Consider the following 17,018-nt stretch of genomic DNA (forward strand, 5'->3'; position numbering starts at 1 on the left):
CTATGCTTTCCTACTAAAAACGGCCTCCATTTTCTAGCATAGAAAGCTCAGCAACCCTGCCCCACCCATGTGGCCACACCCTTTAACCACACCCATACTCCCATTGTTACTGACCGAGACAGTGGATAGATTAGAAGTTGTGCTTTCCTACTAAAAATGGCCTCCATCTACTAGCATACGAAGCTCAGCAACCCTGCCCCGCCCATGTGGCCACACCCCTAAACCACACCCATGCTCCCACTAACACTGACCGAGACAGTGGACAGGTTTGGAGGCGGGGCTTTTCTGCTAAAGATGGCATCGCATATCGCCTGGCAAGGCAGCTCATCCTCCGGATGCAACGTGAAGAGTGGGGAGTCCCAACGATTTCTGGATTCCGGTGGTTCAAACCTCATCACCAAGCCATCAAATCTGAACACACACAAAGAGAACACACCGACATGTAACTCAACTGTTATACAATCCAGTACATCATCAGCAAGCCTACAGATTGTGACCAGTTCACTAAGTAAGTCCAGTTCACTCAGTGTTTTATCATGTAAAAGTGTTCCATACTTGCTATTTGTTTTGCAAATTGTTATGGTGTTTCTTATTCAGTTAACACCTGACAAAACGGGGGTAATCTTCTTTGTTCATATATAGTACCATTTAAGTTGCTGTGGGTTTGAGGTTTCATTGTTGTTCACTACAACAGAAATTTGAGGTTTCACCGTTGTTCACTACAACAGAAATTATCAGCTGTTCCTATTCCCCAGTAGAGGCATATTTTAAATTGTTCCTTGTACACTCAACTATAGACTGGGTATAAAAAGCCTTGCAAAGGAATGAAGATTGTCATTCCTTCTTCAGCCTCTGCTCACTGCAACCAGCGTGTTTTAGTCAGTTTGGCTTGCCATGTGGTCCGGGGCGTGGCTCAGGTACATGCAGACAGCAGTTATAGACAATCATGTACATGTACAGTACCTTTACCGGGAATGGCCTACACTTGATGGATGCCTGAATAAGGTACAGTTATTAATTGATATTAATTTGTATTGATACCGGTACATGTATCATGTTATTTGTTTAAATTGGAATTGTTGTATGAACTGCCATTATTCAAAGAATAGTTTATTTTTGATTAATAAATAAAAAAAACATACTGCTTATAATATCCGCTCTGTTCACAAGTACCCCCTCACCGGCAAAGTAAGTACAGTTGGGGGTGACTGACCGACGCCATCTTGCCTGACTGCAATATTTTGCCGCGAAGCGTAGCCACTGCATGTACATAGTACAAACTACAAATCCCCTGGTGTACGTGCGTCACGCACAAGAAACGGTGGGCACGCGTCAACCAGCAAAATATATGTCCCCCGCCCATGGGACGTCAGTGCTAGATAAAAGGGCGCCCTCTTTAGTTTGCGCACGGAGCCTATAGTTGGTTTGTTGAAAAATGGTGGATGTTACAACTTATTAATTTATTCTCTTACAGGCTTCACCCTTATCTCTTAATTAGGGTTCTAGAATGCCTTCCGGGTAGTCCCTACCAGTAGTTAAGTTCTAGTATTTCGTTGTACTGTCTTGTCGTAAACCTGCAATTATTTTTGTATGTAACAGGAGGGAAAGATTCCCATATTTAGCCATCGCTAATTTTTCCCTTCAGTGACCTATCAGCCTTCAGATATCAAAATCAGCCATCAGAAAGTGATAATATAAATAACATTCAACAGGGAAAGTATCGAAGTATTTACTGGGAAAACACTTAGAAATTTTCAGACCATGTCTCATAGGGTTTGTACACAGGATGACAAGTGATGGCCAGATATGGGAATCTTTCCAACAGAAGAGTTTACCGACTGAAAGTCTCGAGTAAAATTATGAAATGAAATTGTTCTAATTATTTTGGAAAGTCTGGGAAAGCGTGTTTTCTTTAGCCAGGACGAATTTTGCTAGGGGGCCAGAATCTAGTTTGAAAATTTACTTCTTTTCCATTTGCTCTAGTTGTAAGATTTTTCAGTCAACTGCCCAATTTTTAATCAACTAACTGTCTTCAATTATTCTCCACAAGGAAGCGCTTTGGTCTTTTTAGGTTCTACAAGGTCTAGGCACAAGGTAACTCCTAGGGAACATAATGCACTCAAAGAAGAGACATTTTGTAAACTGGCTAAGTAATTACAACGATGTGAAAGGGGGGGGGGGGTTCAGATAAAATTTGATGTAAAGTTGTTTCAGGGGAAGGGAAAGTCAAGTTTTTTAACAAATTAACTGAGCGTTAAATTACACAATCCAATATTTTTCTAGTTGACTCACATTTCCTGTGTGTACTGTTCCTTCTCTGGTCTGCATGAGTTCCACTCTGAAGCAACGTCTGCGACAGTTTCACAATAAATCTGACAGGATGTTATAAAACCAGACAAATTTAACTAGAGAGCATGTACTTGCTTGCACATGTACTTCCAACAATGGCATTTGTCTTCACAATTAATTTTTCATTATCTTGTTTGAACTTTCAAATGTCATACATGGAAGTCCATAAAGTGACGATTACAAACATAAAAGTGAAGGTAATTGTACCTTCACAAATTAGTTCAGTATGCTTGTAACATCAACATACTTGCATCTGGGGGGAAATTTCACAGCAGCTTTTGAAAATGAAACTGAAAATAATTTTATATTTTACAGAAGTTAATGTCTTTCTGATTTGCCACTTACCACACAATGCGGTGTTTGCGATGACTTTACGGCGCAATATAATTCATATCTAAAACCTGAGGTGACAAAAAAACAAAAGAGAAACTCTAAGGCTAAGACCTTGGAAGGATTCTTGGCAAGATTAGAAAGCACATTTTATTTTGCACATTAATTTGTCAATGACTTTTATTTGTTTCCAACAAAATGGTAGCTATGTAGAAAGGGTTATGGCTTCTTTGGACATAATTTTATTTCCTCTCAGCAAAAAAGTCCAAAAATTGAATAATCCATCCACTGTCTTGGAAAATCTACCATCTTGAGAAAATTTTTTTTTTTTTTAACTCAATTTTTTTTTTCAAAAAGGCCGGACGGGAAACTACTTAATTTATTTACTTGGCCAAATAAAAGAAAAGTGTGCCAGGGAGCTTTGCTAATAAATTCTACAAACTCATGGCAAAAAGGTCATTCGCTTAAAAAAAGAAAAAAACTGGGGATTTACCGCAACAGCAGAATCTGCAACACATGGCACAGATGTTTTTGTCATGTAGTTTTTTTTTTATTTATAACCATGTACAATTTCCCCCAAATTTCCTGAACATTGACAATACTGTACATGTACGGTACATTGCAAAATTTCCTGTAACTGAATCCTCAAATACTAATTTGGTCACAACTTCTTTACTTGGAAGCAGGAAGCCTGGTGTGTCGCAATGAGGAATTTGCTAGGAGGAATTCATGGTGACAAAATTGACTTTGGGGTTGAACAGGGTGGGGTTGGATGAGAGAGGTACATGCACATGGTGAAGGCGGGGCAGGATCGGGTGAAGGTGGGGGGGCAGGATGGGGTGAGCTGAAAAGAGATGGGTTGGGGTAAGATGGGAATAGAGTGGGTTTGGGTGGGGTGGGTGTCTGGGTTTGGGTGGGGTGGGTGGGGCAGGGTAGAATTGAGTGGGATGGGTTTCAGGAACTGTAGACTATTGTAAAATTGTAATCCTTACCTTTGATGTAGTTCAGTGAGTCAAGGATAAGTACACTGTCCTTGGAGAGTTTTCTGTTAATGAAATTACAATAACTTGATCATGAGAAAACTGACAGCATAACTTTACAGAGCCAACCCCACATAACAATCTCTGATTCTAGTCTCTTGATGACGACTAAAGCACATTGGTTGAAAAGTTTAGTAGACCAGAGTTCAATGTGGAAACTGCTCCATCTTCGTACAGTATTCATGGTAATAAAAACCATTACACATGGTCTTTCTGCAAACCAATACCGATAACTGACGTGAGGAACTAGTCGAGATGTTTATCAGTTTTTGGTACATTAACACCCCCTTCCAGTTCCTACCCCCACCCACCCATCCCAATCGATGCCACCCTGCATGTACTTATTAAACACCCCCCCTCCCATACCGCACCAATTCTGGTCTTACCTAATGACTGCTGATTTGAGTGTCCCACGTAACTCCTTTTCCTGTTTAGAATCTGAAACAAAGCAGCCAACAAAATCTCCCAATTGGATAGATGTCATCATTTTCCTCAATTCTCCAGACCGAGTGGTGGCCTGGTCACCTATCAGACCAAGGGGCTTCACAATGGGATGGGGGAGGGCAGAGATGGCAGGTCTACAGTCATGACAGTGGGAGGGGGGGTTTGAAGGTTTAAATTCCCCTCTTGGATGCCCCCCCCCCCAAAAAAGGGTAAATTCATGCAGGAAAACATAGCCAATGCCTGCCAAATGCCCCTTATCTTGGCAGCTTAACACCCCCACTTAAACCTGGATCCGCCCCTGGATGAAGCATTTCTATATGGGGTTATTACATGTAGAGGGACAACGAGGCATTTTCTGTGATGATAGAAAGGCAGAGGTGGATGTTTGGTGGGTGGGGAAAGGGCAGGGGAGTGTTGTTTTTGGCGGAGGGGATAATAATCTTCATTATCAAGGCGGCATGTATTTTCTATGGATGTGATGTTTACATGTGTAAACGTTAAAACGTTCAAACGCTACAGGAAAATTTTGCTAAACGTTTGTCAAATTAAACGTAGATTCACATTCTTAGTAGTTTCCTCAGGATAGGGCAATGGGTACTTTTAAAATACTAATGGAATCTATTTAGGTTTCATTTTTTCCCCCAATAATTCTTTAAGTCAGAAATCCTCAATATTGAGGGAAAAGTAGGCTTCACTAAAATCGGTTAAAAGGAGAAAAACAGGGTACGCATGTAAATAATGTACCCACTGAAACTCACTAGCAAGTTAATATGCATTTATTATCGCAGAAACAATAAACAAGAACATTCTCCAAAGAACAGTAAAGAAAAGTCTCCCCAAAAAAATAGATTGGGAAAAAAAATTGAAAATTTAAAAGATGGGGAAAAGTGCATTGTCTGTTTTGAATTTTCATGGAAAAATATGTAATGTTTAGGAATGATTTTTAAATTTCAAAATGTTTAACATGTTTAGGCAAAAGTTGTAAAAATTTGTTTCATAATTACAAAATCTTAAGAAATGCAGAATGTTACCGAAGAGTGGTAAAACAGAACTTGGGGGCTGATGCAAAATTGTGATAAAATCAAATGTAAAAGTACTGGTACGGAGGGAAATAAGTATGATAAAAATTAAATTAACTAACAATTTTAACTTTATGTACTTCAGTATTGGATTTAAAAAAATGCTTAAGACATTTATAAGTACTACCTCTTAAGAGAACATTTTGTCTGCTAAGTACATCAAAAAATGTGGGCAAGAAAAACAGACATTTTTAAAATGACTTTCAACCACCAGAAAAGGAGCCAAAATTAGCAATTTTCTTTCAGAACCACACACCTTCCAAAAGAGATATCCACATGGTGTTACCGCAAACCTTCACTAATTATACTACCACCATGCAAAGTTTCAAATGATTACATTTCATTTGTCGAGATTATGTTACTTAAAGCATCTAAGATCATGTTATTGAAAGCATCTAAGCGCAGAGGCATATTATTACATTAAAAGTGGCAATTGTACAAAAGCTATGTACACTGAAAGATGTGCATGTACTACAATTGTCCATGTTCAAAATATGGTACACAAAACTAAGTTACACATGTACACAAAGTTAGAGACACAATTTAGCAAACCTTATACACATATATTCCATGTATACACCATACTTGTATTCAAGTCCGAGACCGAGTCACCTCTCCCGAGTACAAGTCTTGAGTTCAGAGTCATGCAGGTCGAGTCCGAGTCTGAGTCACGAGACACAAAGGTCGAGACAGAGATCACCTTTAAGTACTATTTTGACATATTTTCAGAAGCACACTGGTAGGCCTATATGTACACGTGAAGGTACAATACTTTCATGTGCATGCGTTGCTTTTGCACCGCACTGACTGTATAGCTTGCTCAGGAAAGGCTCGTCTTCAAAATAATTTGTAGATTTTATATTATTGAAAAAATAAGTGATTTGTGGTAATTTTGGTTGAGTCTCAAGTCATGCAGGGCCAAGTTGTGCTTCAAGTCCAAGTCATGCAAAATGGGACTCAAGACCGACTCGAGTCCGATCGAGTCACGATAAATCACATTTCAGCTACAGTAACGCAACCTTTCAACTTTGCATATGAGCATTTGACCGTTGGACCCTCCTGCCTCATGACTGGTACTCTACCCTGAACCAAACCGGTGCCCGCCTCCATGTCCCCTCGCTCAAACTCAAGTTCTGCATACGGCAACTCAATGTCTGCTGCCCGCGCTGGGCGCAGGGTCGGTTTACCAGTCTCTTCATTGTCCCACGTTGTCATTTGTATGTCGACGGACCTCCTGCGTGTACTGGCCGTCCGGTGACATACTCCCCATCTCCGGGAAACCAGGAATGCTATCACCATGACGATGACGATGATGGTAACCAATGCACCTGATGTACTGCCTAAGATCAGAACTAAAAGGTTTGACTGGGTACCAGCTACAAGCATTGTTCCAGTCTTGGTCACATGTTGAGTCGGTTCAAATGACACCTCTGGGACACCAGTTAATTTTTCTGTGTCAAGTAATGAACCTGCAGTGGTTACCGTAGCGTAAGGGAAAGTAGTTAACTCTTTTGACTCAGGCGATGACGAGGCCATTGTTGCCGTGACAACGGTTAGAGACGCATGATTGGAAACATGTCTTGTGCCGCTGCCACAAGACGGATCTGCACAAAAGTACACCACACAGAAAAATTCATTCTCGTTGTTTTCCAAACTCACGTTCACTATTTGCAACACGTATGAGTTTTTGCTGAGCGACACAGAAACTCTGTTAGGGTCTATACCTAGTATGGGAAGAGCTGAACGGCAACTGCTTATGTAATATTTTGATGTCCCATTCCCACCCCAGCTGAAAATCCAATACAAATGGGTGTTGTTATTACTCTCACAGTTAACCCGATGCTTCATCTGGCAGGTGAAGATTGCATCGTCTCCGGCAGCGACGGTCGCATTTTCGGGATGATGGCTAAAAAAGTCGGCCGACTGTGATGTCGTGGCAAAAAACGTGAGACTTATTGCGACTGCAATGAATGTTAGAGTACTCGGAGTCATGACGTCAACAATCTTGAAATCGAACCCTGTTTAAGTGGTACGTTGTATGTGTGCTAGAGTGCCTCACTATATGGATACAGTAGCGTGACGAGGGGTTCGAACCAGCAACCAGAAATCCAAAGTAAAGTTTCTGCAGTACAACATGTACCGTACCAACCACACACAACCAGTTCACGACAGTTGATAGAGCAGTTTGAAAAGCCAACTCCACTGACGCTCAGCTGAACAAATTTCAAATGGCAAGAATCACATCCCACCGCCTCATCTTCACAACGTCCATGAAAATGTCCATGCTCATGAGTTTGGTGAATATTTGTAGGCAACCTTAAAGGGAAAATACAACATTTGCAAACATCAAAAAATAAAACTACCAAATCGTTTTGAAATACCTTGCTGGACTGTTAGTGAATGACAGTGTGAGTGTAAAGCATCCTGTAAAATCATGGCACCTGGTATACTGTCATTTTCGAGAAAAGTGCTATTTTTGTATCAATTTCCAATGCTGATCGGCCGATCAGCGTTGGAAAAAACTGGCTTTTTTTCAAATACTGGCCCCAATTGACCATCGCACTTGTTTGCAATCGATTACACACCTATGAACGGGTACAAGCCAGCTAGACTGGTTCCCTGACCTTACAATTCCCCAATTTATGTAAACTGCTCTGTTTCTTCTTATATGGAGTCAGGGAACCAGACTACAGGAAAATGATTGTTTTCTTGGTTTTTATAGCATTTTCGAACCCAAAACCTCAAAAAAGTCAGTGTAACTATATTTGCTATACATTTCAAACCCCCCAATTCCATCCATTTCTGAAAATTACAGCAAAAGCAAATGATGTATATTCCCTTTAGTTTAAGACATACATACTTCATATGTAAGAAGAAGTTCAACACCCAGGCTATAAAAACTGCTGTGGAAATATTCACCTTTCAATTGAGATATATCTCCAGCAATTATGCTTCAGTCAGTTGCAAAACCAAGGAAACATGTTCACGTGACTTTCACAAATCACTGTTCAAAATCGACGTGACTAACGTATCTGACAATACATGTAGTGGAAAGCTTCATTCAAACGCTAATTATAGTAGCTTAGTAAAGTAGTTATGACTGGCACAAGCATTTATGAATAGGCTTGATCTACACTGTACACTGTACATCTTATTTTAGACGTCTAGTTCAATATGATGCATTTCCAGCTGCTAAAATAAATAGCGTTTTACTTTTCATTTCACTTTCATTCCTACGTGCAAGTCTGTTTACTTACAACTTTCATAAAGCTTTTGAAAATATCAGAAAGTACATACGTGTGTGAACTGAAAAGAAAAATTCACCTAGTACAGGTTCCTGTATAAACAAAAATAAGTTTCCAGAACAGACCGATACTGTCAGACTGTTTTAGACAATTACAATTGGATGAAACCACAGTTGACCACTATAACCATGCTCTATCAAACATTTCCTGTTGGATTGAGCAGTAAATCCCTTGTAGTATTTCTGTTGGATTCAGCACGCAACTAAAAACATTCAGAGTCAGATTCTGTTGGGTACTGATAAATAATGCCAAGTTGGACTTTGTTAACGCTAAGTTGGACACAATTTAAAACTCAAAATACATTTCAAACTTCTCATATTTCCCTTCACTATTTATAGTCTACTTCTAGGAAACACATCCTGTGACGTGCGATGCATGTTATTATGAAACAGGTCACTTGATGGTACGCATCTGAACAGTTTGAACTGACCACATCCGGTTTCAGCCTGTTTGTACCAGTTCTAGCCAGTTCTAGTTAAGCCGGATTACATGCAATGTAGTCATGTGACATGTGATTCATGTTGATTACATGTAATGTAATCCTGTGGTGACATTAATGTTATCCGGTTTCAACCTGTTCATACCAGTTCCATAAGTTCTAAGCCAGATTACATACAAACTGATGCACGGTAAGGCTGAGTACATGTAGAAGAACTACATGTATATTTAATTGAAAATAAAGTTTAATATTCTATCAGAATTATCAGAAAATTTGAACCACCTACAATGTAGGGATTGAAGCACAATAGAAATTCAAAATTAAAAGTCGCAGGTTCTAATTTATGTTTTTTAAGTCTCAAGCTTTTTCCTAAAAAGTACATTAGAAGTAGATATGTACGTACAAGTATACACTTACATAAGAATTAATATGCAGCTTATTTACAAGGGCAAGTCCAAAAAAGATCCCCTTGTGGTCCCATACATAACGCGCCATTTTTTTTTTTTAATTACATATTCAACGCAATCATTCTTGTGTGCATTCTCCTTGCCCAACAATCAAGCACTGAAATCCATGAATATATACATTGCTTTTTAGAGAGTTAACCTTTTGTTACGTATTGGACGTAACATGTGCGAATTCTTGGACTTGCCCTTCACTGTACATTTACATAAAGAATTATACTGTAAAAGACTTAAATTACTTCACATTAACGCTAACAATCTCCAACCAGCCAAACCCCAACACCAGGATTTGTTGGAATCTGTTAGGATGAGTACTGCACAAGTAACTTCACTAGTAAATTGACTGTACTTTACATGGGATTAGACATACCAAATCAACAGAGTCCAACTGCTATAATATGTGTACAGTTTACCATATGGTGTTGATATTTGCAAGGATGAGGAAGGTTCCTTGTAAATCACCCTAGGGAGTTATAGGGTTAACAAACAAATTTACTTCATTAACAATTTATAGCATGTACAATGTATAAGTACCTGAATGTAACCAAAATGCACTTCCCTTCTCAGTTAAAACAATGTCTCTTGGTTCTCCAAAGTGTTTCTAAACCCATTTTCTCTGCATCCAATGGGCTTGTCTCCCCATGTTGAAATAAGCACGGGTACATGTACATGTACATGTATGCAAAACACGGGTACGCGAGGCATTCCGGGATGAACTCAGGTTTGGCTGTGGATTTCCTTCCAACTCTAGTCCTGACCAGATTAGTTTTTAACCCATGTAGAGTACCGGACTCGTGTTTGATTCTTGTGAGTGAAAGGTGATGCCAACATCTCTGTTTTGGACCCAGATCCAACACAGAGATTTGGGATAGTGTGCATGGCCCTCAAGCTTTGGTCATGGTTTCAGTTAAACAGAGGGTCTGCTAGTCACGATTCAAGATGCTAGTAAACAGTATGTAGATCACAGCGCATTGGCACTGCATGGTGAGTGTGCCCGTCCGCGCTATAGTCAAAACCAGTCTAGAGAGGGTGCACTTTTACTAAAGTCTTGGACCACAACTCAGGGTCTCTCTGCTGTCCAAACCGACCGCGAATTATCACTGACATCCTGCATCAAGACGCTTGCTGGAGTCATTCCAACTTGACCTCTGACCTTCCTGGTATCCTGCACCCTGTACAGCACATCTCAACCGGTTAAGATCTGGCTTGGGTTTCCTGGCTATCGCAGGGTAGCTTATGCTTGGGATGGGTTGGCTGTGGGGCCTGCTGGAAGCCGCGGCCTTTGGTGCTGCCAGAGAATTCTGCTTGTTTGGAACCGTATAGAGGACCTCCCCAATATCTATCCGGGTCAGAGTGGCGTCTCCTGTGCTGTGGTGGAGGGATTGACTCTCTGGGTCGGCACTCTGATTGACACGCTTGTTTGGAACCGTACGGTATCCTGCACCCTGTACGGCACATCTTAACCGGTTAAGATCTGGCTTGGGTTTCCTGGCTATCGCAGGGTAGCTCATGCTTGGGATGGGTTGGCTGTGGGGCCTGCTGGAAGCCGCGGCCTTGGGTGCTGCCAGGGACTTCTGCTTGTTTGGAACCGTATAGAGGACCTCCCCAATATCTATCCGGCTCAGAGTGCCATCTCCCGTGCTGTGGTGGAGGGACCGGCTCTCTGGGTCGGCACTCTGATCGACACGCTTGCTTGGAACCGTATAGAGGACCTCCCCAATATCTATCCGTCTCAGAGTGGCATCTCCCGTGCTGTGGTGGAGGGATTGACTCTCTGGGTCAGCACTCTGATCGACATGCCTGGCTTCTACAGTGTCGCCGGTTGGTTGTGAAGGGGTACTGGCTGTTGCCTTGACGTGGTAGAATAGATGAAACCCAAGGATTCCGATGAGTAAGGCAGCAACGCATCCGACGATGATGAGACCCATTGTTGCCTTGGATGGAGTAATTTCAGATGAGGGAGTATTTGTACTTGGGTTGGGTGTAGACGATTCAGTTTCATTAACGACCCTCAATTCGGCTTCCCAAGAATTGTAAACCCAATGGTCTACAAAATGAATATGACAAAAATACAGCCCCTGGCTGGCCAAGGTGACTTTATGGACATGTAGAGTGTACGAAGGTTTTGCCCAAATCACACTCACATATGCATCAAGTACTTCCGAGTATGAAGACGTATAAGTGTCTTCACATACACTGATCATATGTGTAGTTGCTGCTCTTTCGTGAGTTTTGTAAGACCACTGAATAGTGTTCACTCTACAGTCTATGTCTACATGATCGGTGATCTGGCAAGTCAAAGTCACATTAGTCCCCCGACTTACATTCTGACTTTTTGGATGCAAACCAAAGTAATCTGCGTCACCACAGCTAGATACAACTACAAGCGATGGAGACACCATAAACGACACAAAGACTAAAAGGCGTAGCACTTCCATGTTGTATGGATTGACGATCAGTCGTTCATCGGCTCAAAGAAACTCTGTTCAATGCCTCAGTAAAATTGTTGGTTTAAATGACTCTACCACATCAGTAACAGAATTTTTGTTATAAATACAACTCTGGTGGTTTCGTGTTTCCTATTAAATACAGCAAACCGGAAGTCTGAAATTCTGTTTGTTTTTTTTTTTCCCAGAAAATGTCCTTATTACCGGTAGGTGGTCAAAAGCTTACAAAACTTCATCGAAATAGAACTTGTGGTTTTTGTGTTTTCAGAATCAAAAGAACAACAAGCTTCTATGTCAAGAATATGAGGGCAAATGATAAAGATGTCACACTTTTTTTATATTTTTTTTAGCAACCTCCTATACATTTTATAATCCTGAACATGTGTCTACATGTACCTCTATTTTCCCACAGATTAAATTTAAAAGATGCATAAGGCACAGTGGAGTTTACACAACATGCACTCCTTTAAAACAATTTTTTTAAAATTGACAGTGTAAGCTTTTGAAGAATTAAATTCTAGTTCCACGTCGCACAGATGGGATTTCGTAGGTATTTGGATCACTCAGTGGGCGTAAGGAGGCAAATTCTTGATTGGGTTCAAAAATAAGGCCTTGATAAACATGGCCATTTGGCCGTTGAGAGGGGAAGGTCGTTACAACAAGTTGAGTATCTTGGCGACTTGGGTTTCTTAGAGGAGCACCTCTCTTACGAATCAACCAAAAAGTCAGAAAGATCAAAAGGGTGATACTGATGAGAACACCCACAGCAACGATGATCCAAATAGATTGACTTTGGGAGGTTGTAACAACAGCTGGGGGTGCTGTGATCTGAAGAGTTGCCCAAGGACTGCTCTGGTTACAATTTTCCTCATACGACGCCTGGCACCTCACCTGTGTTCCATTGTCTCCAGCGACAGCACCAGATATTTTCAGAAATTTCCCGGATTCAAGTTTTACAAATTTGTCACTACCGTCTTCAATTTCGGTATTCCTGGTGGTAGGGTCTGCACGTACAAACCAGTGGAAGTTCCCTGTTGTCTTGGCTTCGGTACTGCAATAAAAGATCACCTCGCCATTCTCGGACAAATTTGCAAGTGGCGGAGAAATTGTGACTGGTAATATGAGAGGAGTAACAGAGCAAAACGAGTTTTGATTCACTCTTCTGTAACAAGTAAACTCTGCACAGTTGTCAGTTGCTGCGAGAACGTGCACCGCGATGAGAGCCTTCTTCTGCAAAGTCTGTGGACCTCTGGATAGTGTCTTGTTCTTAGAGGACCAAGTGAGTGTGGATACCTCTCTTTCAGGAGTGTGGCAAGTCAACTGAATCTCTTGGCCGATTTGAGGCTTTTTAGGAGTGAAGCTACAGACGGGATTGATTGGAGGTGACCAGATCGTGGGGGCGATCTCACTTGTATAAGTCACAGACGATTCACCTCCTGTGGGTGCGATCTCACTTGTATAAGTCACAGACGATTCACCTCCTGTGGGGGCGATCTCACTTGTATAAGTCACAGACGATTCGCCTCCTGTCACGACCCTCAGCTCAGCTTCAAATGACGTCTTGAGTTCTCCACTAATGAGAATCTGACAAAAATACAGTCCTTCAGCGGCTGACGGGACGTGACTGATTTTTAATGTGTACACAGAGTTTGCCCAGTGTACACTCACAGATGCACCGACATTTTTCGTGTACGAGTTGTAAGAAGCATTGGAGTTACCACATATGCTGATGAGTTTAGTGGTCGCTGTTGGACTGATTCGGTAGAACCAGTAAATAAAGTTCATTCGGCAATCGATATCAACCGTAGTCTCGCAAGTCAAAGTCGCAATACTCCCCTCAGTTATACTCTGATTTCTTGGATGCACACTGAAGTAGTTCGCATCCTCGGAGCCTGACGCGAAACCAAGTGTTGGAGAGAGAAGGAGCAACACAGAGGCATACAGGCAAATCACAGCCATTGTACATGGATCAGTGGTCAGTCACTCATGCACTCAATGACTGAACTTTGTGATCTTTGATAACTTTGTCAACTTGCAACTACCGCATCAGGAGAAAATCTGTACGATCAACCCAACTCTTGGGACTTCCCTTTTTGGTATTGCTTGCACAATGTATGTGTTAACATTTTAAATAGAAGATAATAAAAATATGTTGTCTCATTTCCTTTCTTCTTTAGAAATTACCTAATTTGGTAGCCCACTAGTGCCAGTGTTAAAATAGCTCCACTGTTTTGGAAGTGTAGACATCATAAACCAAACAATTCTTGCAGCGGCTCTTCGTATTTCCTAAAAAAAGACACCCCACAGGAAACCACAGTATTTGTTGGTTTGTGCATGGTGCAAAAAGCTTGGACGGCTTCATTGAAATGAAACTTGTGGTTTGGGCGGTTATAGAATCGAAAGTAGAAAGCTTCCACATACAGGCATGGACTTCAGCTAATGGTCACAAATGTTTTGCAACTTTTGCCTTCCTTAAATTTCATAATTCTGAGCAAGTCTCAACCTTCCCTTTTCCCTAGGATCAAAGACAAGGAAGCTGGTCCTTGTACTACTGGAGGCAGGTAGAGGGGAGGGGTTACTGAGCTCCCCTCAACTGTTTCACAGCAAACAGACTGGAGAGAATGCCAGTGGGAATTTCCATGTACAGTAGTATGTCACAGCAATATTCCCACTGCAAAAAAAAAAAAAACTCCAGCTGAAAAAAAAAATTCAACTTTGGCAAATTGTACCAGACCTGTTTTGTGACATGAATTTGCCTCATGTGTGCATTGTATTTATAAACCAGCATTACAGTGTACCGGTACTAGGGTTCACGAGGTCCCCCACCCCCCCCCAAAAAAAGCAACTCCTCCCCCCCCCCATTTCTTTTGCAAAAAGGGAGTAAAAATGGAATGGAAAAACACACATCGAGGAATGTACACACAATTTTGCAACAGCTACCCGTACCATTGGTTTTGTACACGTTTTCTAATCAAGGTTTTCCAATCAAGTTCGTCCTGGATTTGGTTCCTCTGGTCCATTACATGTACTCGATGATGCCTCATACCTAGCTGTACTCAATAACCAAGCACACGCCGGTTTGTTTATAATGGAGTAAATGGAGGACTTTCGATTTTTCCTCATCATTGATCTTTTGTTTTATATTCTAACTTTTTTGCTACAGCTCCCATTGGTTTTGTACACGTTTTCTAATCGAGGTCGTCCTCAATTTGACTCCTGTCCTCAATTACTTGATGATGCTTCACCTGTGCGTCCTCGATTTACACCATAAACACGCACGCACCTTTTCTTCTTTATATTATGGCAGTGATTCTCTTAAGCCCTGGACACCCTAGAATATACATAACGTGGAGAGAGAACCCTCTTTTGATCTTGTCGGATCCTGTTTCGGAAAAAAAAAAAAAAAATTCGCCAAAAGGGGGAGGGGGAGGTCCTGGGGGGGGGGCACGCCAGATCATTTGGAAAAGGAGAAAGTCATCATGGGTGGGGTGGCGGAGGGTCAGGAGGATTTGTAGGATGTGTACCTTTCACATTCAAAATAGCAAGAATTAAAAACAAATACACCTAAGTATCGCAGAAGAAACAGGTTTGCCCTAATATTTCTGACCATCTTCATGATGTGCCAACCTAGCCCTCCGTATCGATTGGTCAAACCTCATTCCACATAAGTAATGACTGATATTAGCATTTTAAATAATTGTTACGCCTTGTATCACAAATACAACTACACATGTAAACAATTTATTTTCAAGCAACCTTGGCAAATCCATAATATACCGACATTAATTTTGTTGAGTACACAATTGGTCCATTACATTCTGTATTACGCATGATTCTGAATAAAATCACATTAACATGCAACCACCTACACATGTTCGTGCATGCATGCATCAATCTGTGTACCGGTAGATACAAACAAAATATTTTTCAGTTACATTTTCTCCTCTACCTTTAAATTCCATGCATTGTTGACAAAACACTTTTAATAATACAGGTAAGAGAATATTCAATCAACTCGAGGTTAAAAGTTGAAATTAAACTTCACGGTAAAGTCCATAATGTACATTATAGCACAATTATATTTTGGAAAACACCACCTCATGTCAAATGGTATCCGCCTCCCACACCTTAGTAAAATATACAACTTAATAAAAACATATCAGAAGCAAAAGATCGATCCATTAATAAGCCCCGCAACAACACGTGTGCCTGTCCAATGCCAGACTGCATGTTCCAACCGCGTATACCCACGTGCACACATGTTGGACTTTGATGCACACATGTCAAACATTACTAAGGGATGTGATTGGTCACAGCGTCGTGGGGCAGGACTTAATGGATCAGTCTATTTGCCTTCAACTTCCTGATTTCAGGGTAGAAGGCTTGTGAACTTGTACATTGTTATCATTACGGCAAAATCCTTGTCCAATGAGTTTAAGGCAAAAAAAATTAGTCGGTCTCTGGTCAGCGCGCTTGTCGATTTTGATCATGCACGTCAACCTTTTTTATTTTCAAATTTTCTGTGGTAGCTACAGCAGCGCCCTCTATTGCCACACAGCCTCAAAGTTTCGTACAAAGAGCACCAATGAATGGGGAAGGACACACAAATGACGGAGGACACCAAGGTACATGTACATGAGGACCAAAAAAAAAGCAAAATAGTACCCACCTTGTCTGTACAATCCAAACTTGAAAAGAAAAAAAAAAAGGAAAAGAAACAACCCAGAAAACGCATCGCCACATCAATTCCGGAACTTTGGTCTGACCAGAGACTGACTACTTTTGTTTTGTGGCCTGATCCATGAACAAAACTACAGGTTAAATGCATAATGATCGACCACGTCCGAGTATACAAACTAATTAATTCAAGTAAAATAGTGCTACACTGTACATACTTTAAGCAAATTCTCATAAAGTCCATGCATACATGCAGAATGTCAACAATGATATCAAAATGAATGTATGCTTTTATTAATTTAACTTGTGTGAAAAGAAAGTTGTGAAGACTCATTTTGTCATTTCTGGTCACTATAAGCATATGGGCAATTCCCAGGGTAACCGTAAGGTCATGACCAAATTCTGCTAAATGCACTTAAAAAATCTGTCAGAATTATCAAAAAT

At 40.9% G+C, this 17,018-nt stretch overlaps 1 protein-coding gene across 4 annotated transcripts in view; it reads right to left on the reverse strand.

Moving 5' to 3' along the window:
• Nucleotides 1-17,018, reverse strand: part of LOC119729643 (protein KTI12 homolog) — a 28,589-nt gene that overhangs the window by 1,686 nt on the left and 9,885 nt on the right. For 3 of the 4 annotated variants that reach the window (XM_038202302.1, XM_038202304.1, XM_038202303.1), the window contains exons 3-7: nucleotides 4,106-4,157; nucleotides 3,672-3,724; nucleotides 2,695-2,750; nucleotides 2,293-2,372; nucleotides 252-411 (exon numbers count right to left, since the gene is read on the reverse strand). In XM_038202302.1, coding sequence (XP_038058230.1) covers nucleotides 252-411; nucleotides 2,293-2,372; nucleotides 2,695-2,750; nucleotides 3,672-3,724; nucleotides 4,106-4,157 — 401 coding nt within the window. Of the gene's footprint in view, nucleotides 1-251; nucleotides 412-2,292; nucleotides 2,373-2,694; nucleotides 2,751-3,671; nucleotides 3,725-4,105; nucleotides 4,158-4,977; nucleotides 7,559-17,018 lie in introns of those variants that run through there. The other variant, XM_038202301.1, reaches the window with a different exon arrangement.

Source organism: Patiria miniata, unplaced genomic scaffold (assembly GCF_015706575.1).
Source record: "Patiria miniata isolate m_02_andy unplaced genomic scaffold, ASM1570657v1 HiC_scaffold_21, whole genome shotgun sequence".
Classification (NCBI taxonomy): domain Eukaryota; kingdom Metazoa; phylum Echinodermata; class Asteroidea; order Valvatida; family Asterinidae; genus Patiria; species Patiria miniata.